The 27,017-nt window shown below is 41.7% G+C and overlaps 1 protein-coding gene across 1 annotated transcript in view; it reads right to left on the bottom strand.

Annotated features, from left to right (window-relative positions):
• LOC136883498 (fatty acid synthase) overlaps positions 1 to 27,017 on the bottom strand; it is a 703,772-nt gene that overhangs the window by 60,476 nt on the left and 616,279 nt on the right. Inside the window, exon 34 of the mRNA XM_067155848.2 lies at positions 16,818 to 17,015. Coding sequence (XP_067011949.2) covers positions 16,818 to 17,015 — 198 coding nt within the window. The remainder of the gene's footprint in view (positions 1 to 16,817; positions 17,016 to 27,017) is intronic.

Below are 27,017 nucleotides of genomic sequence, written 5' to 3'. Positions count from 1 at the left end.
ATGCCTCCTTTGGGCCTCCCTACTGGAGGTTTTTCTGCCATGACGAATGTTGAATAGTGTCTACTAGTTTGCCACGCATGCGTTAAAAATGTTTCCACTAGGATTATTACATCAAATTCCTGTATCATCTCTTCTAGTGTGTTTGTCATGCTCAGCAGTCCTTCAATATTCCATAATAGTAGCTTAATCTTTGATGTAGGCAAAACGTTGTCGTCCTTATCGGGATTTGGTTGAGAGCATTGTACCCGGGTCGTTATGGGGTCGAAAATTATACCTCCTCACCAAAATCCTCCCTGGCCAGAATTCTGGGTTATTTACTTTTTCCAGGTGGTCAAATCCAATACCAATTCGGAACGCCTTCTTTGTACCTTTTGTGTCTAATTGGTCACAAATAATGTCATCAGATATATTGTTATCTCGAAGGAATTTAATAATATCCTCCCTCTCCGTGTTCTGATGAAGATTGCCTATGTACAACCAGGCTGTTCTTTTAGCCGCTCTTAGGTTGCTAGTTTCATCAGCCTTTCTCGAGCCTATGATTACCTGTCTACGGTGCCGGTTTCGCTTCACAACCTCCGTCCAAGTCCCCTCTTCGGTGTTATCAGATGACGTTTCTTTGTCTTCAATTACTCGAATGTTCTGTTCGTGGCTATTTGACTCCACTTTTGGTGGTTTCGGGGCCAATCCTTTCTTGGCAGTGATTTGAGGATGCTGAACTATAACAGAAGTACTGGTTCCTTTAGAACTGCTCTTATGTTCTTCATTTTGTCTAGGCATCGCTTTATTTATCTCTTCCGCAACCGTTTGTTTGATGCTTTCCTTAAGACTTCTTATTTCTTCCCATATTGCTTCTAATTCTTCTTTTCCATGTCTTAACATAATTAAATCATCTTTGCATATCTTGCACATCCATAGCAATGTAGTGCTAGGCTTTTTGAGAGTCGCGAAGTCACCCGCATTAACTCCGGAACACTCCTTGTGAAACCACTTATGACAGTTTCCATCACAGCCCACAGCAGCACTGGTCTCTGTTATCTGTTTTCCACATTCTCCGCACGGAGTGTTGTCTCCTGTGCTCTCGGTATCGTCCTTCCCTGGCATTAGGAACACACCCTCGAAGACGTTGCAGAGCAGAGCAATATGGCTACCACACTAAAAGAATTTTGAAGTGCTCGTTTGGCTGATATTTACTCCACTACACAAATAGACTCGAAGATAACACTTATTCAGATAGAAGTTCACTGTAGAAAATAAACTTTACCGTATCTGGATACACTGGATCAGTTTTGATATCTGGTAGGCCGTGATTTCAAATAGTAAACTTGAGTAAACCGTCACTATCGATATACTTGTTTAAATCAACAATCGCGCTCGCTCACGCAGTCTTTAATGCAAGGCAATTCGCACCAAGTCGTACACACTTATCACGAGTAAATAATATAATGCCTAAAATTAGTTTATCCTCATATCTACAAAACTGAAACACTCGAATAAGGTGTAATTCTCTTGTGGTTTCCAAATGTTCACTTTATCAGATGAAACACACACTCAGATCGATGGATAATCACAAGTCACATTAAATTTAAATTGATATATGCCCTATGTTTTCCAGAAAATTGAGTACGCCTCTATCACATACACCAGTCACAAATTTTACACTGCTCTTGCACAATTATATCCCCACATTATAATTAACAGACTATATACAATACTGAACACTATGATAACACGACAAATACAAATACCCCATTGCCCATTATAACAATCGAGATTCAATCTATTCAATCTAAATGTTCATACCACGGCCGTCTTGATGCGTCGCCCTATTATTATTATTATTATTATTATTATTATTATTATTATTATTATTATTATTATTATTATTATTATTATTATTATTATTATTATTATTATTATTGAAATGTAATTTTCAAGTGAGGTTTGCGAACTAAAATCTTGAAACATCCACTCGAATGGATTTATATGTAATGTAATCTGACACCTAAATGAAGTCAAATGAGGGGGTTTCCATGATGAATTTAAAGGAAAATAACCAGTGGCACACTAGACATTAAAAAGTAATAAACAGAACCCTAACTGACATGCTAGTCGGAAAAGGTTTGCCATCCCTGTCCTAGAATATATGACACTGTTAATGTCTAGGACAAAAATAAATAAAAACTATAATTTAGAGATTGCATATATCAAAATAATTTAGATTGCAATGAGAGATTACTCTCTCCTCAGTTCCAGGCGATCCGGAACAAGGCATGGGAGTATTCTATTCTAAGAAATCTTATCTGGAATAAGGAAGTACCAAAGAAGTGTAGAGAGATAATATACAAAATGTATTATGCACTGATCCCCATCGATGGTATCTTTACCTTGTCGCGGTGGTGGGGCTTGTGTGGTCAAAAGATCCTGAGAGCTATGCCGGTGGTAGCTTAGCTACTGGTAGGGCCTCCCTTGCCGGACAGGTCGGAGGTGATGATCCAGACTAAAAGAGATACCCTGGTCCTCCAGGTTGGGGGTTGGTCATAGGGTTGACAACTCTATCCCGTTTAAAAAAAAACTGTTGAAAAGCCGCAAAGAGTAAGAACAAACCGGACGGATAAAATTGAAAAACGACCTAGGCGAGGAAACGGTTATGGATTGGTATTAGCAACTTGGAATGTGAGAAGCCTACTCCAGCCAGAGAAAAACAGAAAATTAGAAGAGGAACTAAGAAAGTATAATGTTGAAATCGCTGCTCTACAAGAAATTAGGCGGCGGGAAATTGAGATGTTCGATTTACAGGATTATACTTTAATCAATAGTGGAAATAACGAGAACATCTGTGGAGCAGGCTTTATGATATCTAAGCAACTGAAGCATACCTTGAGCATATTATGAGAATCAGGGGCCATTTCTTCAACTATACACTTATAAGCGTACATGCACCTACGGAAGAAAAGGAGGATGAATTAAAGGATAAGTTTTATGAAGAGCTTGAGAAACAGTATGATGAGGCACCTAGACATGACATTAAAATAGTAATTGGGGACTTCAATGCAAAAGTGGGACAAGAGGAAGAATTTAGACCCACAATAGGAGCACAGCGTTTACATTAGGAAAGTAACAACAATGGGTTGACTTCGCTACAGCAAAGGATATGTTAATCAGTAGCACTACATTTGAGCACAAGATAATTCATAAAGAAACTTGGGAGGCACCAGATGGGAACACCAAGAATCAAATCGACCACATAATGATTGATAAAAGACATGCGTCAGATGTAGGCTACAGGATGTGCGTACTTATAGAGGTGCGGGTATAGATTCAGACCACTATTTGGTGAAAGCTAAACTGAAACTAAAGCTTGCGGTAAGAGTCAGAGGTAAAGCAGAAAGGAGGAAAGGATTTAACCAAGAACAACTTAATGATGATGCAAGGAGGAAGGAGTATGAAAGACAGGTTGAAGAAGAGTCGAGGAACCATAAAAATGCAGTAACAGTGGATGAATCATGGCAGGTGATTAAAGAAGCCTTCACGAATGCAGCGCAGGAGGTACTAGGAGAAAGAAAGAAACAGCCAAAGAAGGATTGGTATGATGAGGAAGTAAAGCTAGCCTTGGAGAACAGGAATAAAGCAAGGATGATATATATGCAACGGGCAACAAGAGCTACTCACCAAACATATGTGGAATGCAGAAGGGAAGCTAAGAATCTTTGTAGAAAAAAGATCTGATAAAAGAGATGCAACGAGATTATGAGCATAAGAGAAGTAGAAAGTTTTATAGAAACGTAAAGCAAAGAAAAAGTGGATTTCAACGAAGAGTAAGCTGCATACAAAATAAGGACGGGCAACTACTTGGAAATACCCAGGAAATATTAGATAGATGGGCAGAATATTTTGAGGAGGTTTTTAATCCAGTTAAAATACAAAATGAAGAATATGAATTAGAATTGCCAAATAGTGAATCTAATGATGATGAATCTGAGGAATGCAATAGTGAACCACCCACTTTGGAAGAAGTAAAAGGTGTCCTCTTATCGATGAAGAATAATAAGTCACCAGGAGAAGATGGAATAACAGCTGAGTTGCTAAAATATGGTGGAACGGTATTGATACAAACATTGTATAAGTTGATACTGGAAATCTGGCAAACTGAGAAATTATCAGAAGAATGGGAAACAGCTTTGGTGTACCCAATTCTTAAGAAGGGAAATAAATTGAAATGTGAAAATTACAGAGGGATATCTCTGCTTTGCATAGGGTACAAGATCTTTACCATAATAATAGCCAAGCATCTAACACACAAAGCAGAGCAGGATCTTGGAGAATATCAGTGTGGATTTCGTGCAAACCGCTCAACAATAGATCATATCTTTACAATGAGGATAATCCTGGAGAGGTGCTATGAATATAACATACCACTGTATCAACTATACATTGATTTTAAACAAGCGTACGATTCAGTGCAAAGAGGAAAACTACTCATCGAAATGAAAGCCTTTGGTTATCCTAGGAAGCTGATTAGGTTGGTAATAACAGCTTTGAGCGGAAGTAAATCTAAGGTATGCGTACAAGGGAAAGTATCGCGAACCTTCGATGTAAAAGTGGGTTTGAGGCAAGGAGATCCGATGTCTGCTGACCTCTTCAATATTGCTTTAGAAACAGCTGTGCATACCATCACTGCAAATCATGAAAGGAACATATCATAGACTAATTCAAATATTGTCATATGCAGATGATGTGGCCATAATTTCTCGTACAAAGAATGCACTCCTTGAAACCTATGAAGAATTGGAGAGGGGAGCACAGCAAATTGGACTGGTAGTGAATAACAACAAAACTAAGTTCCTAGTGAGTTCCAGATCTAGTCAACCTGCAAATGCAATTAGGTGTGGAGAAAAGTGTTTTGAAGGGGTACAGGAATTTAGATATCTAGGCTCTCTGATTACTTCACAAAATGAAACAAAAAAGGAAATAAGCTCTAGACTGGATGCAGGAAATCGATGCTATGCTGCCTTAATTCCAACACTAAGAAACAAACAAATATCCAGGAAAGCCAAGCTGATCATTTATAAGACTGTCATTAGACCAGTGGTTACATATGGAGCTGAGACGTGGGTATTAAATAAAACAGAAGAATATAGGTTAATGACATGGGAAAGAAAGGTATTGAGGAAGATTTTTGGGCCAGTTAAAACTGAAATGGGATGGTGTATTAGATCTAATCAGGAGTTTAGAGACCTGTACCAAGAGCAGGATATAGTATCTTTGATGAAGACTGCTTAGAGTGCGTTGGGTAGGACATGTCCATCGAATGGAGACTACAAGAGAACCCAAGAAAGTTCTGGAGGGGCATCCAGGTGGAAGACGATGTAGAGGTAGACCAAGAAAGCGATGGATAGAAGAGGTGGAGGCTGATCTACGTACCATGGGAGTCCGGAGATGGAGGACCAAGGCAATCGACAGAGAGCTTTGGAAGAAGATTGTTGCGGAGACCAAGGTTCTACAAGGACCGTAGCGTCAAGGAGTATTATGCACTGATATCGAATTTTGCAACTGAGACCTGGACATGACAAGTTGGGAGGAGAGTAGAAATGAAATACCTAAGAAGTATGACAGGAAAAACAAGGAAAACCTAAATGAGAGAACTGATAGGAGTAAACTGAGATGGTTTGGTCATGTAAAGAGGATGGAAGAGGAAAGGATACCAAAGTTGGTGATGGAGATGAAGTTCGAGGGAAAGAGAGCTACGGGGAGATGTAGAACAAGGTGTATCAATTAAATAAAGAGGTGTGCAAGAAGAAGAAACCTGGACTGGGACAAAATGATAGAAGAGGAATGGTGGAAGGAGAGAGAAATCAATCAATCAATCAATCAATCAATCAATCAATCAATCAATCAATCAATCAATCAATCAATCAATCAATCAATCAATCAATCAATCAATCAATCAATCACTACTGATCTGCATTTAGGGCAGTCATCCAGGTGGCAGATTCCCTATCTGTTGTATTCCTAGCCTTTTCTTAAATTATTGCAAAGATATTGGAAATTTATTGAACATCTCCCTTGGTAAGTTATTCCAATCCCTAACTCCCCTTCCTATAAACGAATATTTGCCCCAATTTGTCCTCTTGAATTCCAACTTTATCTTCATATTGTGATCTTTCCTACTTTTAAAGACACCACTCAAACTTATTCGTCTACTAATGTCATTCCGTGCCATCTCTCCACTGACAGCTTGGAATATACCACTTATTTCAAGTAATGAAAATCATAGCAAATCCATATTGAAAATAATCTTATGAAAAATATGAGAAATTTATTTTTCTTCCACCTATTCAATACAACTCAATATTTAAGTTAAAGTTAAATCCTCATTAAAATAAGAATTGGTACATGTTTCGCCCTTTCCTATGGGGTATCATCAGCCGTAGCATTACCTCAAACCATATCAGGTACCTGATTTTTTTTTCTAAAATATACTACAAAATTGAATACGTTAAACAACTTCACTTAAAAAGCAGTCATTACATGAGTAGATTTAGGTACAAGTGGAATTAACAATGTTGATGGCCTTGAGCCATGGACAATGCTGAATATGAATGAAAGTTTAATATTGATTACAAAATGATGAAAGTGAATAGAGAATGTTCACACACACAATGTTCACATTGTTCAACAGAGAAGATGATCCAGTGATACTTCAATAGTTCTCATATGTTGTTATTTTTGTTCAACATAGGATCTCAAGTAGAACTACCGACATGGAAACAACGTCCTTCTGTGCCAGGCACACTATCAACTCAGAATATTGCCCAGCATAAGAAGATGGTCTAATGACATTTCAATAGCCTCATTAAGTTGTTCTCTAATAATCTGTTCAACACAGGTACTCAAGTAGAACTACGACATAAATATAATGTCTTTTTGGGCCGTTACAAACTATAAACTTAGAACTTATTCGATATCTTTTGAATAAGACTATATCAAGTACACATGCCAAGGTAAAAAATTATGTAAAAATAGAAAGTGTTGGAATGCATTACCCTACTAAGTTTTTATATATATAATCAATTTTATCTTTGTTCTCTATTCACTTTCATCATTTTGTAAACAATATTTTATACTTTCATTCATATTCAACATTGACCATGGCTCAAGGCCATCAACATTGTTAATTCCACTTGTACCTATATCAAGTTACTCATGTAATGACTGCTTTTTAAGTAAAGTTTTTTAACGTATTCAATTTTGTAGTATATTTTAGAAAAAAAAATCAGGTACCTGATATGGTTTGAGGTAATGCTATGGCTGATGATGCTCCATAGGAAAGGGCAAAACATGTACCAATTCTTATTTTAATGAGGATTTAACTCTAACTTAAGTACTGAGTTGTATTGAATAGGTGGAAGAAAAATAAATTTTTCATAATTTTCATAACATACCACTTAGTTGAGCAGCTTGTCTCCTTTCTCCCAAGTCTTCCCAGCCCAAACTTCGCATCATTTTTGTACTGATACTCTTTTTGTCGGAAATCACCCAGAAAAAATCGAGCTGCTTTTCTTTGTATGTACCGTATGATCCCGAATACTTTTTTACCCAAGACTTTGTTTCTAAATCTTGGGTGTGGATCGTATTCGAGCCATTCATTCTCACAAATATTTACTACATTTACATGGAGTATTGAAATAGATTTGAATACGGATACCATACTCAATATACCACATGTAAATGGGCATTTGGGTCTTATTGTATTTTAGTTGTGTTCGAGAAAACAAGATAGATTTTTTCTCAATATGGTTACAGGGGCATGCAAACACGAAATGTAAGGTAATGAAATAGTCAATGCAAACGCGAAATGTAAGGTAATGAAATACGTCAAATCAAAGAATATGGGTAAATATGAAAGCTGCTCTTGCGGATGCTCGATCGTCATTTGTTTCACAAGTGTTGCTGGCATGCTGGGTGCCCGAATAGCTGATCTTGTGGGGTATTGTACTTTGAGAGAGTCAAGACTGTTTACGTAAGTCTACCTCGCTCACATTCGAGTTCTGTATCTGTCCCATGAAAGTGCTGTCTCGATAATAAGCAATGGATTCAAAACAGCCTCTGCAGTCATTTACTGTGCGTGAGAAACTTAAAGTTGTAAGTGAAGCTGAGATATATGGAAATCATGCCATTGGCAGAAAGAACAACATTGATGAATTGTGTATTCGTGATTGGCGGAAGAAGGAAAAACTTCTAAAAAGTAACGTGATCGCAGAGCGTTCCGCAGGCAGAGTCCAGTGTTTCCGGAAATTGAAGAACGACTCCACAAATTTGTGATAGAAAAACATGAGTTAGGATATGGTGTTTCTAGTGAAATGTGTCAATTGAAAGCACTAGAGATCTCAAAAGAACTCAAAACACAGGGTCTTACTGCAAGCTGTGGATGGATCCAAAACTTTTATCGGAGAAAGGGATTGTGCATTCGGAGACGTACGTCTATTTCACAACGCCTCCCTGGGGTGTATGAAAAACATTAACGGCCTTTCAGCATCACATTATTCATTTGAGGAAGCAAAATTCTTACTTGCTGTCTCAAATTGGGAATGCTGATGATGGTGGTGGTGGTGATTTTTGTTTTAAGAGGAAGTACAACGAGGTAATCATCCTCTCTGAACAAATAAGGAAAAGGAATTTAAAATATAAAACAAAATTATTTATTCAACAAAGGAATTTGGAAAGGCAGTACAAAATAAGACAAAAACAATTATAGAATTAGGCCGAAAGGATCACTAACGTATTAAAAGGGAACGTACGTTCCCTGAGTAACAATACACTTGAAATTTATACACCCTTGACAAGTCCACTGTCGCACATAAAGCGGATGATGAGATCAGCAGTAGTCACGTCATCGGCTAGTATGCGTTCGAGCGTTTCCTGCAGGCCGAGGCTCCGTCTTAGACCAGACAGATCGGCGCACTCTGTGAGGATGTGGGCCATGGTGAAGTCGGCACCACAAGAACACACTGGGGGGGGTCTTCCCTCTTAAGGAGATAAGAGTGCGTGGATCGTAAATGACCTATCCTCAGCCTGCACAGTACTAAGGCCTCTCTCCGTGAGGGTCGGAAAGAGGACCGCCACAAGTAGTTGTCTTCTTAATTGCTCTCAGCTTGTTGGGAGTTCGGATATCTAGCCACTCCGATTCCCAGGACGCCAAGATGGTTCGATGTAGCTGAGAACAAATATCCTTAGCAGGTACATTTTTTTTTTTTTTTTTTTTTGCTAGGGGCTTTACGTCGCACCGACACAGATAGGTCTTATGGCGAAGAAGCAGGTACATTAACAGGTCTTGGTGGTAAAAGTGCAGCTTCCTTTGCTGCTTCATCCGCAAATTCGTTTCCCGAAATCCCAACATGGCTTGGAAGCCACACGAAAGTGATTCTGGTGCTAGCATCTCCTAACCTGGCTAGAAGGTCATGTATCTGCTGCACCAGTGGGTGTTGTGAGAAACAGGTTTCAATAGACTGCAGAGAGCTTAACGAATCGGTACACAACAGAAAGTGGCTTCTTTCGTCACGCAGTGCAAACTGCAGAGCCTCTAAGATGGCGTAAAGCTCTGCAGTATACACGCTACATACTTTAGGGAGCGAGATCTCGTACTCATATTTTCAATGACGAAAGAGCAACCAACGCCATCTCCGACTTTAGAACCATCCGTGAAGATAAGTCTCGCAGCCGAATATTGGTGAACTAAGTCCTGGAAATACCTCCGGTGAACGGAGGAATCCGTGTTCACCTTGGGTCCACGGAGCAGATCTAGGCGTATATCCGGTCTCGGAACCAACCACGGAGGTACCTCGCTAAGAGTTCGTTCAAGACAACCACCGATATCAATATTCAAATCATGACACAAGCTATCAATCCGAAACCCAACCGGCCGTGTGGCATTCGGCCGGTCTTGGCACCGCTGGTGGTATTGGGTGCGATAGATGCATTGATAGCTTGGATGTAGCGGCATTTCACGAATTTTGGCAGTGTACGTGAGGAGTAACTGCTGCCTTCTTATCCGTAAAGGTGGAACTCCCGCTTCAGCGAGTAGGCTGGGAATGGGGCTAGTACGGAAAGCACCCGTTGCCAGCCTTACTCCACTATGGTGAATACTGTCTAAAAGGCTCAGCGTAGATTTTGTTGCTGAGCCATAAGCCGCACTTCCATAGTCAATGCGGGAGAGGACCGTAGCCGTGTAAAATCGCAGCAGTACCGCACAGTCAGCCCCCCATGAAGTGCCGCTGAGAAACTTAAGCATGTTAAGTCTCTTCATGCAGGCAACCTTCAACTGACGGATGTGGGGCTGCCACGTAAAACTCTTATCAAAATGGAGACCCAGGAATCTGCAGGTGTCAACCACTGGTAAGACACTGTTTTGCAAGCGGAGCTCTGGTTCGGGATGCACAGGCCGCTGTCGACAGAAGTGTACAACAGAGGTTTTCGCTGCTGAAAACCGAAAACCGTGTTGCAGGGCCCATCTGTCGACTCGGTTAATAGCTTGCTGTAGCTGTCTCTCAGCAAACGCCACCCTTCCAGAGCTGTAATGTAGAGCTAAGTCGTCTACGTACAGCGAAGGAACGACTGCGGGCCCAGCAGCGGCAACTATGCCGTTGATGGCGATTGCGAACAGCGTGACACTCAGTACCGATCCCTGAGGTACTCCATTTTCCTGAACGTAATATTGAGAAAATGCATTCCCTACACGGACTCGAAAGAGACGGAGAGACATGAAGTTCTCAATAAGCGAAGGCAAATTTCCCCGAAATCCCCACTGGTGTAGTGTGGAGAGAATTCCATATCGCCAGGTAGTGTCGTAAGCTTTCTCCAGGTCAAAAAACACGGCGACTAGGTGTTCCTTCCGGAGAAAGGCCTCCTGAATGGCGCTCTCCAGTCCGACCAGGTGATCAGTGGCAGACCGATGAGAGCGAAACCACACTGGTAGTTAGACAAGAGACCCTCCTTTTCCATGGCCCACAGAAGACGCCGGTTAACCATCCTTTCAAATAGCTTACAGAGACCATTTGTAAGGCATATTGGCCTATAACTATCCAGAAGTTTTGGATCTTTACCTGGCTTGGGAATAGGTATCACAATTCCCTCACACCATTGAGATGGAAACACTCCCTCACTCCATATTCTGTTGAATAGGGTGAGGATATCCTTGAGACATCTGTCACTCAAATGCTTAAGCATTTACTCAAATGCTTAAGCATTTGATTATGGATTTTGTCCGGTCCAGCAGCTGTATCTCTGCATAGCGCAAGTGCACTTCGCAATTCCCACTCCGTGAAGGGCACGTTGTAGGGATGCGAAGCACTAGAGGCAAAAGAGAGATGGTGTGCCTCTGCTTCGCGCTTGATAGGAAGAAATGCAGGGTCGTATTTCCTAGAGCTGGACGTATCTGCGAAATGTGACGCGATGTGGTCTGCAATGACTGAAGGAATCGTAACTATATCTCCATTAATGGAGATTCCGGGTACTGAGGGCACATTCTGTACTCCAATAATACGGCAGAGTTTTGTCCACACTTGCCATGACGGAGTATGTGCCGTGATGGATGACACATACTTTTCCCACGTAGCTTTCTTACTTTCTCGAATAAAAAAACGGGCCTTCGCGCGCAGACGCTTAAATGCGATATGATTGGCCATCGTAGGATTCCGACGATAATGCTTAAAAGCCCGTCGGCGATCACGTATGGCTGCTGCAATTTCGTCCGTCCACCATGGGACCTGTTTCCGGCGACGAATACTGGACGAGGAAGGAATTGTTTCCTCTGCAGCAGCCAAAATTCCAGTAGTAATGGAAGAAACGTGGTCGTCAACAGACTCCAGCATATCATCAGCCATCACTGCGCGTTTTGTAAATTCTGGCCAATTTGCCCGCCGAAGTAACCAGCGCTTAGGTACTTCGGACTGTCTTTGATTCAAGAGAGACAGAATTATCGGGAAGTGGTCACTATCACAGAGGTCGTCGTGTACTTGCCACCGTAGCAGGGGTACTAGCGCACGGCTGCACAAAGTGACGTCCAGGTGTGAGAATGTGCCATGCGCGCTACTGAAATGTGTCGGTTCCCCTGTATTAAGCACGCAAAGATCAAATAGGTTGATCATTCACTCGAGCATCATCCCCCTAGAACAGGAAGACGGAGAACCCCATAGTATGTTACGGGCGTTCACGTCTCCCACTATGAGGAAAGGAGGAGGCAGCTGACTGATCAAATCTTGCAGTGCACGAATATCAAGGTTATAATCCGGTGGAAAGTACACGTTGCAAACCGTTGTCATTACTGGCAACGGAGTGCGAACTGCAACTGCATCTAGCTGAGTACGGAGCGGTACTTCTTCGCTACAGATGTCGGAGCGCACTAGGGTAAAAACGCCCCCAGTTGCCGCGCCATCCATAGCTATTCTGTCTTTGGAAAAAAGACTGTATCCTCTCATAGTCGTGTTGTGTCCAGGTCTCAAACGAGATTCCTGTAGACAGACTTTGGAGGCCGCATAGACGGATATCAGTTGACGTAACTCAGCTAGGCGACAGTGGTAACTACTGCAGTTCCACTGCAATAGTGCCATTGTGTGGATCGGTAAGACTTCGAAATTAGAGCAATTTCTTGCTCTTCTTTTTGTCCATTACCTGCCAGGTTCCGCCGTCTAAATCGGTTTCATTTTTGTCGCAATCACCATCCACGACAATGAGTGTTTCAGTCTCCATTGTCTCCTGAGAAGAAGGAGGCGCGGTGACTGGACCCTCCGTGGACGGTGATCTCATTGTTCGAGCACAGTGGGCCTTCTTCCTGGGAGAACTAGGTTCTCCAGAAAGTGATCGAACAAGAGGGCGTCGGGGCCTCTCGCTCTTGCCCACCGTTTCTTTCTTTTTTGGAGGAGAGCCGGCAAATGGCTTGCCGGCTTTTTTCGGGGATCCTATGGACCCCGACTGAGTTGGAGAAGGCTTCTTCTCCAATGTTTTAAGGAAGCTCTGTGGCTTCACCTTCTCCTCCTTAATGATCTGGGCATTGGAAGGAGGGCTGGAATTTCCAGCCCTATTTGGGGAAGTATTTCCCTCCGCCCTGTTGGGGGAGGACTTCCCAGCCAAACGTTCCTGGGAAGAGCCCTTCCCTGACAACGTCGACAGTAGCGCTCTTTTTGGTGCTTCGCTATTTGAAACTCCAGTTTCTTTACTTATTGAATTTTGTTGCTGGCTTTGACTATTTGATGCATTTTTGGTACCGGTACTGAAGTTCTGTACAAAACTCCGCGGAGTGATCCGCACGTTTGCGACATTTTCAGCGAAGGTGATGGAGAACTCTGGAGTAGACATGGACTTGAACCTCCTCCGGGCATCTGGATAAGATAGCTTATCCAGCATTTTTATCTCCTGGATCTTCTTCTCCCGCTTGAATGTGGGACACTCCTTGGAGATTGGAGCATGCGTACCTGGGCAGTTGACGCACATAGGTGGTGGTGTGCATTCAACCCCAGCATGCTCGCACTTCCCACACATTTTGCAGGTCGTCGAACCTGTACATCGCAATGAGGTGTGGCCAAACTTTTGACAGTTATAACACCTCATTGGTGCCGGAATATATGGACGAACAGTCAGGCGATACATTACCACTTTTATCTGTTCAGGTACGGTCTCGGCGTCGAAGGTAAGGATGAAAGCACCCGTATCGAGTAGCTTATCACCCACACGCCTCTTCAACCTCTTCACGTCGGTTACACCCCGACGTGCTAGGTACCGGATCATCGTATCATCGAAAGACTTAACCAAATCCCTGTGGAATATAACTCCCTTGCAGGAGTTAAGGGTTTGGTGCTTCTCGATTTTCACCTCTACCTTTCCGAATAACTTCGCTTTAAGTAGCCGTCTGGACTGTTCAGCCGTAGATGTCTTGATAAGTACAGATCCATCGCGGAGCTGGCGCATCTCGTCGACTTCACCAGCAACAATTTCTTCGATGGAATTGCTGATCATGAAAGGACATTCATCAAGAAAACCCTTACCATCGACCCTGGAAGCAACCAGGAATCGAGGAAGACGTTCATCACTTACATAATCCACTGGAACTGGAGTATACCGCTTGCGTTTCTTACCAATCTTGGACGCCGTTTTTGAAGGGTGCCACCCTTTGAAAGTGTTGATTGAAAAGAGAGAGGTTCCGTTTTTTGGTCCCATGAGTACTCACGGAAATATGAGGTTGACCTCCGGCAGAGCCAAAGAGATTTACCGGAGGCAAGGCTATATACTCCAGAGGGCGCCCGGTATCTGGAGGGGGTCGCTTGGAACTACTCTCCCAGTAGCCATGCATCACCTCGCCACGACCCGAAACTTGTGATTGGGGGAGGATAAAACCTCCGTACTAACCTAATATATTTTTTTATTTAATTTTTTTTTAAAGTAATGTCTAACCTAATCTACCCGAGGCAGAGAGGGTGGCCAGACAGGAAGAGGAAAGAAATTAAAGATGGTGAGAATAGAAGGGTGGAAATAGTGATGAAGAATAAAGAGCACAGACACCTCTCAAGCAACTCGGGGGACACCTTGTTAGTCTGGCCCTACACCGAGGCCTATCCAGCATGGGTAACCCTGAGCTGGCACAGCCCTCGGGATCAACAAGCACACAAGCCCCCACACCGACGTCAAGGTCATGGTGTCCCTAGAGGGGGTTGGGAATGCTGACCAGAAACCTGTCTATTTTGAAATGCCGTTGGAAAATACCGTGGATACGAAGGTTTCTGAAAGTGTAACTATCAGAACAGGTGGTAACGAAAAGCAACAATGCACGGTAATGTTGTGCGTATTAGCGGATGGAACCAAACTCCCTCCATATGTGGTTCTGAAAACAAAAACACTTCCGAAAGGAAACTTGCCGTCAGGTGTTATTGTTAGAACACATGAGTCTGGCTGGATGGACAGTGCGTTAGTTGAGGACTGGGTGCAGTGCATTTGACAATGTCGCCCGGGAGCTTTGTTACAAAAACGAAACGTGCTTGTGTTGGACAGTTACCGAGGACATACAACTGACGCCGTTAAAAATATGATGAGGAAAGGAAAAACCGATCCTGTGATAATTCCCAGAGGACTCACTTCTATTCTACAGCTGCTGGATGTGTGCGTGAACCGGCCTTTCAAAACTGCAATGAAACAGTTGTACACCGAATGGATGTCTGATGGTGATCAAATAGTGAATATTTAAGATAAACTTAAATCCTATAATATTATCTTCACTATTTGATATATAGTCAATACGGGATTATTATTATTAATAGAAATGAAGCTGTTAAAGCTTGTTACATGTAATGATGGTGATCACGCGTTAACACCAACCGGACGAGTGAAGAGGCTTGAAGTGGGACTAATATGCAGCTTGATCAAGACTGCATGGGCGTGCATTCCCAACGATCTAGTGTCCAAAAGCTTTAAGAAATGTGGAATTTCAAATTCAGTGGATGGTAGTGAGCACAACCGTTTGTGGACAGATGCCAGTGACGAAAGTTCCTATGGTGAAACTTCAGATGAAGACGGTGAATTGTGAATGATCTGAGTATTGGACCGATTTCATTTACGATTTTTATGATGATTTTATTAATTGTAAGCTGTTTGAATTTATATTTGTGGTATATTTGAAGAAAATTAAATAGGTAAGTTGTTTGATTTTTTATTTTTTTCCGTATTTCGCCTTTTGAAATTTAGGGTGCGGGTCTTATTCAATGGCGGGTGGTATTCGGGATTATACGGTATTTTTTGCAGTTCTTGAATCAAGTAATCCTATTGAGGGTCCCCTAGACTGGAACCATACTCTAGTTGGGATCTTACCAGAGGCTAATATGCCCTCTCCTTTACATCCTTACTACAACACCTAAATACCCTCATAACCATGTGCAGAGATCTGTACCCTTTGTTTACAATCCCATTTATGTGATTACTCCAATGAATATCTTTCCTTATATTAACACCTAGGTACTTACAATGATCCCAAAAAGGAACTTTCACCCCATCAACACAGTAATTAAAACTGAGAGGACTTTTCCTATTTGTGAAACTCACAACCTGACTTTTAACCCCGTTTATCATCATACCATTGCCTACTGTACATCTCACAATATTATCAAGGTCATTTTGCCGTTTCTCACAATCTTATAACTTATTTATTACTCTATACACATCCGCAAAAAGCCTTATCCCTGATTCCACTTTGTTACTCATATCACTTACATATATAAGAAAATATAAAGGTCCAATAATACTGCCTTGAGGAATTTCCTTCTTAATTATTATAGGGTCAGGTAAAGCTTCACCTATTCTAATTCTCTGGGATCTATTTTCGACAAATATAGCCACCTATTCAGTCACTCTTTTGTCTAGTCCAATTGCACTCATTTTTGCTAGTAGTCTCCCATGATCCACCCTATTAAATGCAATCAAGTTAGAGAAGTGCCAAAAATACCTTGACCCGACAGGAGCTGGATAAGGGGAGAGGAGGAAGACGACAGAGCAATTTATATGAAAAAGGATTTGGTCAGATGATCCATTTAATCTGTTCCTATCAGGCCATTTCTCAACTTTGCAAACATTTTAGAATAGCTGTTTTCCTTGGAGAGGCACAGGTAGGCATCACATTTTACACAGTGACTTTTGGTCCTACTTTTGCACTGACAAACTCTAGGGCTTGTACCTGCTAGCCAACCATAGCAACAAAAACAACAGAAACACACTCTGCAAGCCCCAAACAATCATTGCAGTATGGGTTATAAAAAATAAAAAAAATAAAGGAAGAAACATACCTGAAAAAATTGCTCTCCTTTCTCCATTAATTGATTCATGGTTGTTATCATCAAATCAGGAGCAGAGTCAATGAGAACTAGTTTGCACTGATAGCCTTCTTGTTCCAAAGCTGCTGTAAGCTCAAGAGCTAACACTCCACCCAATGAAAATCCAACCAGGTGGACAGGAGACCCTGGCACAGTTTTTGCCTTCACAAGCTGAAAAATACAGTAGTATCGTAAGTTATATACTAGAGAGTAGAAATTTTATCACTTTCATTTTAGAATTCCAACTCTGTATGTGTGTGTGTGTGCGTGCATGTGCGTGCACACGTGCGTGTCTGAACTGCAAGTCAGTGATTCCCAATGTGTGCGCCGCAGCTCCCAGGGGCTCTGCTCAATCATATTGTTGTGTGCCTACTCAGTGGCTGGAAATGATAAAATAGACTTAACGTTGCTTTTAGTACATAAACAAGTTTCTATGGGATGATCTGTTGTCACTTATCATCTTATATTTCCTATCAGGGAGCCCAGTAAACTAATATTAATGAATATACAGTAAAGCAGATCAACATGCAAGATTTTCCACACTCAGTGCTTTGATTTTGTTTGCTACCTTTTATCTTAGTGAGCGTGATTTTTCTGCAATAGCTGTAATAAAGTCGAGGCATAGAGCTAAACTCAGCATTTTAAAAGAAGTACAGTATGTTAATGAATGTAGGTTTTCGTGGTCCATTGTACTAACATAAAGAAATTTCTTTGCTCACTATCGGAGGGAGACTTCACATGCCCTGATGAAGGCCAATGCAATCTGGCGGAAAGCTTGGCTTTATTAAATATATACAGGGTGAAGCGTAATTCGCGCACTCGGGCGTCGCAGCGCGACTCCTCACATGCCAGCAATAAAAAAATGTCTCTTACAAAATTTCATCTTGCGAGTATATCCGGCAGAAAAACGGCGTTGAAGATTAGCAATCTGGCAACACTGTAACCACATGTAGGGTAACTACCTCTGTCAGCAAGTATAACTTGTATTGTACAGATGGTGCAATGGATAGAGTTTTGGGTTAGCATGCAGGAGGTCGAGTGGTCGATCCTGGGTTGAGGCGTATGTTTTTTATTTCGTAAATGTAGTCCAGGTGGTATGCTATCTGGCATCTTAATCGTCAACAGCGATTGCAGTGGGTCCTCTAGAAACCATTTGCACTTACATACTACGATCCTAGAAATGGACGAACAATCGTTTTCATTGGTCAGCTTTGAAAGGCGCCCTTTCCACGTCGTGGGCGTGAATTTATTCGCACCACTTCATCTACTAGATGTGAAACCTGTTTTCTTTGTACACTCCTCCAATGGTCCCATAGATTAGTACCAACTACTATTCTTGCCTCGTTCAGGTCCACTACATTTCGTTAGGGCCTTACGTTACCGTTGGCCTAGCAACGTGCTCTGCGAATAATGCCCAAACTGGGTTACAATTTGTATGTATTATCACCATGGTCCCAATAATTCTGCCTTTCAACATTGCATGTTGCGTCTGGTAACCGCATGCTGTTTAGTGCGTATCTCAATGTATTATTATTATTATTATTATTATTATTATTATTATTATTATTATTATTATTATTATTATTATTATTATTATGTTGTAAATGTAGGATACATGTGACCTTAGAAACGGTGTCTTACTGTATCACAGTAGGTAATGTCAGATGGAAATTAGCAAATAAAAGATGCGCCTCAACCCAGGATCGAACCATCGACCTCCTGCATGGCAACCAAAAACTCTACCCACTGCACCAACTGTACAGCATGACGGGGACGTGCTGACAGTGGTAGTTACCCTACATATGGTTACAGTGTTGCCAGATTGCTACTCTTTAATGTCCGTTTTCTACCGGATATACTCGCAAGACGAAATTTTGTAAGAGACATTTTTTTATTGCTGGCATGTGAGGAGTCGCGCTGCGACGCCCGAGTGCGCGAATTACGCTTCACCCTGTATAGTGGCTTTAATCCAGTTAGGACATTTATTTCTTTATGTTAAGTACAGTATGTATTGCAATATCTACAATAACACCAAGATACTGTGGAGTAATTAATGATAAACAGGCTAATCCTTCTCATTAGGACTATGAAACTGAATACAAACAAACCACAGCCAGTAATACTCACCTAAAAAATCTAATCTCTATTTAAAAGTGTTATACATTTTTGTAACAGACATTAAGTATTCTCTGAGTAGGTCAAATGACTAATTGTGTGTCTGTGAAGAACTGTGAAAGCGTAGACAGATATAATAGATCAATGTGCATTGTTGTTTATAAATATGGAGTATGATTATTTTTTGCTAAATTAATCACTTAGAGTATATATCTTTATTGTTACTCATGATGGTGGTAGTGATTTTTTGTTTTAGAGGAAGTACAACTGAACAAATGAAATGGAAACAAAAAATTAAAGTAAAATAAAATAATTTATTCAATGGAGAAATTTGAAAATTAATTAAAAATAAAACAAAAGTTATTTTATTAAGCCAAAAAGATCACTAAATGCAACAGAAGTTCCTTGAGTAACAGAACATTAAAATTTATACCCTCTTGATCAGGTTGCAAAATCAGAAAGAAATAGTGGGAGGAAGGGGGGGGGGGAGGGAGGGGAAAGATTATATTGCTTAACTACTAGTGTTTATTTCAGATAGTTCCCAGCAGAGGAGAGGGTATATAATTCTGCATAATTTATTGCTCAAGGTCTGGAAGTCATTCTATTATTTCTATATTATGAGTATTATTGCTGACTTTTTTTAAAATGAAAATATGATTTCTATATTATTGCTGACGTTTTTATGAAAATATGCACATTAAAAAACATTTATTTCCGTAATATATGTGTTCTATATTTTCCTCATTATTACATAATCACAGAATTGTCCTACCTGGGGCAATTTTAGTGGGAAGAAACCTTTGAGATAAAATAGTCGGGGGGGGGGGAGGGGGGAGGGGGGAGGGGGACCCTCCCTTCCACCCTGCCCTTGATTAATCCACTCTCACACATAAAGCGAATAACGAGATCAACTTCATTTCTCTACCTCAAGTACTATCCTACCCAAAATAATCAGAGTATACATAATTCACTCAACTGTAACTGCCATCAGGATGACTCAGGTAGTGATCAGCAGGGAAAGGGAGTCCCAGTTATCAAGAGTTTGGGAACAACTGCTGTAGGTAATGGGAAGTCTGGTATAGAAAGTAAGAAACAAATATGAAAAGGAACTCACAATAGGATAAGCAGAATGATAGACCAGTGTGAGAAGGAGAAGCAAAGGGAAGAGGTGATGGCAGACATAAACATACAAATGGAAAAAAGAAATTTTCATATCTTCATACATTGCTGTTCTCTACAAGATTTTGACAGATCTCCATTCTTAGGAAGACCGCACACTTGTCTGAATCGCACAGCAAGACAGCAAGAAGCTACCACCATAGTGACAAATGCAGTACTGCATACAGTCATGGGAAGCACCAGTGTTGTCACTGACATGCATGTGGTAGCTTTTTACATATGCTACAGAGCAACAGAAACACTGAAGCAGTCTGGTTTTCAGTTTACTTCCTCTGAAAATGAGATACAATCCTGAATTTAACATCAGACTAGTGCAGTTTGAGGAAGAGCAAAGCGATCAATACAATTACTCATCGAGTAATTACTCAAGTACAGTAAAACCTGTCTTAACGGACACCTCTCACCAGCGGACACCCCTCATTGGCGGACGATTTTCTAGGTCCGTAATTAAATGCCATGTTGTGTATGAGTAATTTACCCCTCTTATACGGACACCCTTCATTACGGACATGGACACACCTCCAATTAAACCTCTCCTAACGGACACTTTCTTTTTCAAAAAATTCTGTATTTGTGTCCTGTACAGTATGTATTCGCTTACTTTTTGCACAGCCGGTACTTCCAAGAATCACAGGCACCGTAACTTTTGATCCTGGCTGTACATATTCTTGGAAGGCAACACTAAGCTACGCTATCACTTCCAGAAGTTGTGTGATCTGACATGCTCGACAGCGCTGGAATTCGTACCTTCACTGTCAAGTTACTTTTCATTGACTCGTGGGCTTTTGATGTGTTTAATTTTACGTTAGTAAGTTGGTGTAAACATGGCTCTGAGGAAGTTTTTAACTTTAAAAGAAAAGGTAGGCATAATAGACTATCATAAACGTGAGAAGTGTGGTGTGCGTAAACTGTCCGAAGTGTTTAAGATTGGAAAGACACAGGCAGCTGAAATTGTGAAAAAGCAAGGGGAACTACTGAAAGAATGGCATTTAAATGGCAACGAACAGCGCATTAAACTGTTTCAAAGTGGTAGTGGAGCTCTCATTGACAAGGCAACACTAGAGTGGTTCACTAAAATAAGAAGTCAGAATGTCCCTGTGTCAGGACCAATGATACAAGCAAAAGCATTAGAATTCGAGATAGAATTAGGTATTGGAGATTTCAAAGCCTCGAATGGCTGGCTAGAAAGATTCAGAAAGCGACGTGGTATCAACTTTAGAGTGATTTGTGGAGAATCATCCAGTGTTAATATGGAGATTGTTGACAACTGGCAAGATAAAATACCTTCAATCATAGACGGGTATGCTCCGGAAAATATTTTGAATGCCGACGAAACTGGATTATTTTTCCGTGCTATAAGCGACAAAACTTTGTGTTTCAAAGGAAATCGTTGTACTGGTGGAAAAGTTGCGAAAGAACGTCTTACGGTCTTGTTATGTGCAAGTATGAGTGGAGAACGGGAGGAGCCCCTTGTGATAGGAAAAGCTGCAAAACCAAGGTGTTTTAAAAATATGGACGTTACGAAGTTTGGCATTGAATGGAAAGCGAATAGGAAAGCATGGATGACCAGAGAAATAATGACAGAGTGGCTAGGACCAATGGACATAAAAATGATACGCCAGGAGCGAAAAGTGTTATTATTCCTCGATAATGCAGCATCGCATCCGGATACAATTATGTTGCAAAATGTGAAGATCGTCTTTCTCCCACCAAATGTAACATCAGTTTCTCAGCCGCTTTACCAAGGAGTGATCCAGAACTTCAAGGTTCTGTACAGACAGTTTTTTTTTTTTTGCTAGTTGCTTTACGTCGCACCGACACAGATAGGTCTTATGGCGACGATGGGACAGGGAAGGGCTAGGAGTGGGAAGGAAGCGGCCGTGGCCTTAATTAAGGTACAGCCCCAGCATTTGCCTGGTGTGAAAATGGGAAACCATGGAAAACCATTTTCAGGGCTGCCGACAGTGGGGTTCGAACCTACTATCTCCCGAATACTGGATACTGGCCGCACTTAAGCGACTGCAGCTATCGAGCTCGGTGTATGTACAGACAGTTAGTGATGAAGCACATAGTATGAGAACTTAACGGGAATGAAGCAACCCTTCAAACACTGACAAAGGTGCTGAATGTTCTCCAAGCAATTTCATGGATAACCAATGCATGGAAAAAGGTCACAGCTTCAACAATTCGTAACTGCTTTCTGAAAGCTGGGTTTCCCGCTAGTGGTGTTACTTGTAAAGTGGTGGACATCCCGAAATAGAATCGGATACCCTTCCTGACAGCATGGAAACAACACAAGTGTTGATTAATGCAGCAAGGTACAGTGTACAAGTGAACACCTATATCGAAATTGATTCAGATATTCCAACAGAGTGTGAGAGTGGAGACACGAAAACGATTCTTCAGTCAATCCAAGGGAAGAAGGACAAAAATGAAGATTCTGATAAAAGCGGGAGTGAAGGTGATGCTAATGACGACTTTGAAGAAAATACGGAAATGAATGTGCTGCCAATAACCTCGTACAGTGAGGCTCTCGGCTTTGTTAACTGACTGAAAGAATTTTATTATACACAAAACGATGAAAAAGGTGTAAATTTGACCAAGGATTTAATTGCACATAGTGAAAACATCATTGCTAAACCGAAATGGACAAAACAAACGAACATTAAGGATTTTTTCAAGTGCTAATGTTTTACTGTACTGTGCTAGAGATTGCTACATATACATACTGATTTGAAGTTTCAAAAACTCATACGTTCTTCTTAATTTTAACATGGTGAACGGTAATAGTGTACAGTGTGCTCAATAGAGGTTTCCATAGAAATGTTTTTGTCTCTTTAATACAGTGCATCGCAGCTGCAGCAGCCCATCTACAACGTTCTCATGTGAGTACAGTGCAGTATATTGTACAATACTGTATACAGTATACAATTAAAGGTACATTTGTGAGAATTGTTAACACATACAATACATGGGTTATTGTGTTCCAACTTATGTTTAATGGTACCGGTTTCATAAACTCTCGCGGGCGGACACCCCTTCATAACGGACATTTTTTTCGGTCCCGAAGGTGTCCGTTATAGGGAGGTTTTACTGTATATGAAAATAGGAGTAACTCCGAAGAGTAGTGGGAGAGGCATTATATGAAGAAGGTTACTACAGCTATTCAATGTAACTATCTGTAGAGTGTAGTGAAAAAATGAAAACCTACAACCTGTTTTCCAGTCAGTGACCAGGTCAGGGATGTAATGAATGAAACAGATATAGGCTATCAGTACGATGGGGTCGCCACTCCCAAAGTGATTTATTAATGACTGATAGATGCCATGAAATGAGAATGGAGAGTGTTGGTGGAATGAAAGATGACAGGGAAAACCGGAGTACCAGGAGAAAAACCTGTCCTGCCTCCGCTTTGTCCAACACAAATCTCACATGGATTAACCGGGATTTGAACCACGGTATCCAGCGGTGAGAGGCCGATGCGCTACCGTCTGAGCCACAGAGGCTCCCTGTAGAGTGTAGTATGCAGTTTAATATTTACATACTTGATTATCATAACATAAATTTGTTACTATTGAGAAAATGCAGTGTTAAAATTACCTGTACATAAGTTTGTAGAGTAGGTTTTTAAAACTAACCTCAGTATTAACGGCACTCGCAATCCACTTCTGTGGATAATCTGCATGCAGAAAATAAAGTGTCTACAGTATACCACAATGTGTGTAGATTTTGGGTGAACATGCAGTAAAATAATTGTTTAATGTAAATTACAAACATGACATATGTTGTATGTCCTCTGCTCTCTTCGCTCAGCGCCAGCCAGCCACACGCACGCAAGCGTGGATCATTCGAGACTCGACGCGCAGTCTTCAGTGCGCGTGTCTGTTACGTCGTGTGCAGTATATAAGGAGCTCCCTGTCTGTCACTCAAGAGGATTCTCCCCAGTGCCCTCCTCCAGAATACACTGAACGTCGAACACGGAGGCTACTCCTCTTAAAAATGTGTCTCAACCAGGTGGACGGAATTGTGGTAGTATGAGGTTTCACCTCAGGTCACTACTCCACTTTCCCGTTCCTTCATCCATGTCGAGCCCCGATGTTGTATGCCACACTTCCCCAAGCTCACTCAAGCTCCGACACACACATTAGATTCTCTAATTGTGAACATAGCTTTCATTTAGTACAAGCTTATGAACTCAGACACTTCAAGTTAGAAGGAACTCTCTTAGCTAATCTATGCTAGTGCAAATGATAGTTTTCAACTATCACGAACTATATCTTTCCCAAGAACTATCTTTTCAAGATAGCAGTGAGTGTAAATACATTCAGAGTGTACATAGTGTATAGAAACAGAAACTCTCTCAAGATTATCATCTACTTTGCTTCAAGACAATTTTATGTTTTATTCCTCTACATACTGTAGAATTCTGTGTGAAGCAAATAAATTGTTCTTGTAAACCTTATCTTGTTTACAACACAACTCATTGGCGACGAGGTAAAAAAACAAAACAAAACAAAACACAAAAAAAACTACGTGCCATCTGCCACTAACACATTGGCGACGAAGTCAAACAGCGGTCAGTGTGTCGCCCACTCGTTCGAAACGAGGTTCAAAACTGATTACATTCTGTCGTCAAGTCATTCGCGACAGGGCAACAAACTCTTACAGGATATCATCCACTCATTGGCACAGTGACACTATACTCCGTAACTATCACCACTCCACATTGGAACCTGTACGGCCTCTACCAGCAGTTAGCCTTTTCTACAGTGCAACTATTAGCCTCCTTCGAACTACGGACAGTCAGCTGACATTCCAAGGCACTCTCTCGCTCGCAGCACCTGTTCGGCACGCTTCAGCTTGCTTGCTCTCTCACACACTCCCACCTGTTCCGGTGAAGGTCTCGCCTACAGCCACCGTAGTACACGCTGCTAGACAAGTTCTTTTCTCTCATGCATCTCAACATGGCTACAGCCGAGCAGCTAGCTGCCGTATTGCAAGCTCTACAGCAGCAACAACAGCAATTCATGCAGCAACAACAAGCGGCATTGCTCACAGCTATGCAAACTCTTTCTGTTTCTACACAGCCCTCAGCAATTCCTCCGTTCTCTGCTTTTGATCCGGCTAAGGAAGAATGGTCAGTCTATTTCACCCGCCTCCAGCAACATTTCATATGCCATTCCGTCACGGATGACAAGCGCCAACGTGCACTATTTCTCAGTTCGGTTGGCAATGCTACGTGCGAATTACTACAAAAATTAAGTCCAGAGGAGCAACTCTCTGAAGTGCCATTCGCACAGCTCTTGGCCCGTATCACTGAACACTATGCTAAAGCCCCGCACATAGTGGCCGCTCGTTACAAATTTTTTCAGAGCAGGAAGCAACTGCATCAGACTCATGCTGAATGGATAGCGGAATTGCGAGGTCTAGCTAAACCCAGCCAGTTTATATGTTCCAAGGACGGTTGTGGTACGCCCTATACCGATTCCCTCATTCGGGATATGGTCATTCTGCATACTCCTGAGGACAAAGTTCGTTTTGACGCTGTCAAGAAGAGTAACCCTTCTTTAGAAGACGTCCAGCGTATTGCTACGGTATACGAACTTACTACCAAGACTGTGGCAGAAATAGCTTCTAAACACAAAGTCGCTCAAGTCTCTACTCCAGCCCGCCGGTCCTCTGCTACCTTGAACCGCGCAGCCAAGTCGCTCTCTGCCAAGCATTCTCGCCCGGTTCCCTCTCGTTCTTCTCCAAGGAAGCCCACTTCTAAGAGTAAGTCGCAACTCCTGCCTTCCTGCAGAGGATGTTTCAAACATCATGAACGTCGTGCCTGTCGTTTTTTCAAAGCCACTTGTGAACGATGTAATAAAGTAGGACACATCAAGACTGTATGTCAGAGTTCGCTCCGCCCTGCTAAGACTCCTGCAGCGCGCCCAAAGCATATACAGCCCTGACAGGACATGGAAGTTGATCAGATAAATCTTATTCTTCCCACCAAGAATTCTCACAAGATCATCGTTCCTCTATCATTCTCTGATCGCTCTGTCGATTTTCAGTTAGACACTGGATCACCTGTCTCTATCATTAACCTGGCTACATATCACGACTTAGGTTCACCTTCATGCTCTCCAGCTGACATCCAGCTTGTTACATTTAACAAACGGAAGATTGACATTAAAGGCCAAATCATGCTTCCAGCCAGTTATAAAGGAATTCGGAAGGTCATTCCCCTACTCGTAGTCAACAACTACACCGCATCGAACAATATGGGCATGGATCTCTTTAATTTATTCGGCTTCCAGATTCATGACAACATCAACGTAGTATCTACGTTGCAACCTACTTCTGATATTACGGCTCTCCTCGAGCAGTTTCCTGAAGTCTTCGACTCTACGCTCGGAACCGCAAAAAACTATACAGCTCACATACAGCTGAAATCAGGAGCTAAGCCGCGCTTTTTCAAAGCACGTCCAGTACCCCTGGCACTTCAAGACCAGGTCACTAAGGAGTTAGAAAGATGGGTAGAAGCTGGAATAGTGGTACCAGTCAATTACAGTCAATGGGCCACTCCACTAGTTGTAATCAAGAAACCTGATGGCAATGTACGACTTGTGGTGATTTCCGATCTATGATCAACGCACAAATCGACACAGATATATTTCCAATTCCCCGTCCAGAGGACTTATTCCGTCGTCTAGCTGGTGGACAATTCTTCTCTAGAGTGGATCTTAAAGAAGCCTATCTACAGCTACTTTTAGACGAAGAATCCAAGCAATTTCTCACACTCAACACTCCTATCGGACTGCTCCAGCTCCAGTGTCTCCCGTTCGGCGTCTCTTCCTCAGCGCTATTTAGCTGAACTCACCGCCTCCATTCCCG

Source organism: Anabrus simplex, chromosome 11, assembly GCF_040414725.1.
Source record: "Anabrus simplex isolate iqAnaSimp1 chromosome 11, ASM4041472v1, whole genome shotgun sequence".
Classification (NCBI taxonomy): Eukaryota; Metazoa; Arthropoda; class Insecta; order Orthoptera; family Tettigoniidae; genus Anabrus; species Anabrus simplex.
Note: the sequence above shows the minus strand (reverse complement) of the source record. Positions and strands in the feature narration are given on the sequence as shown.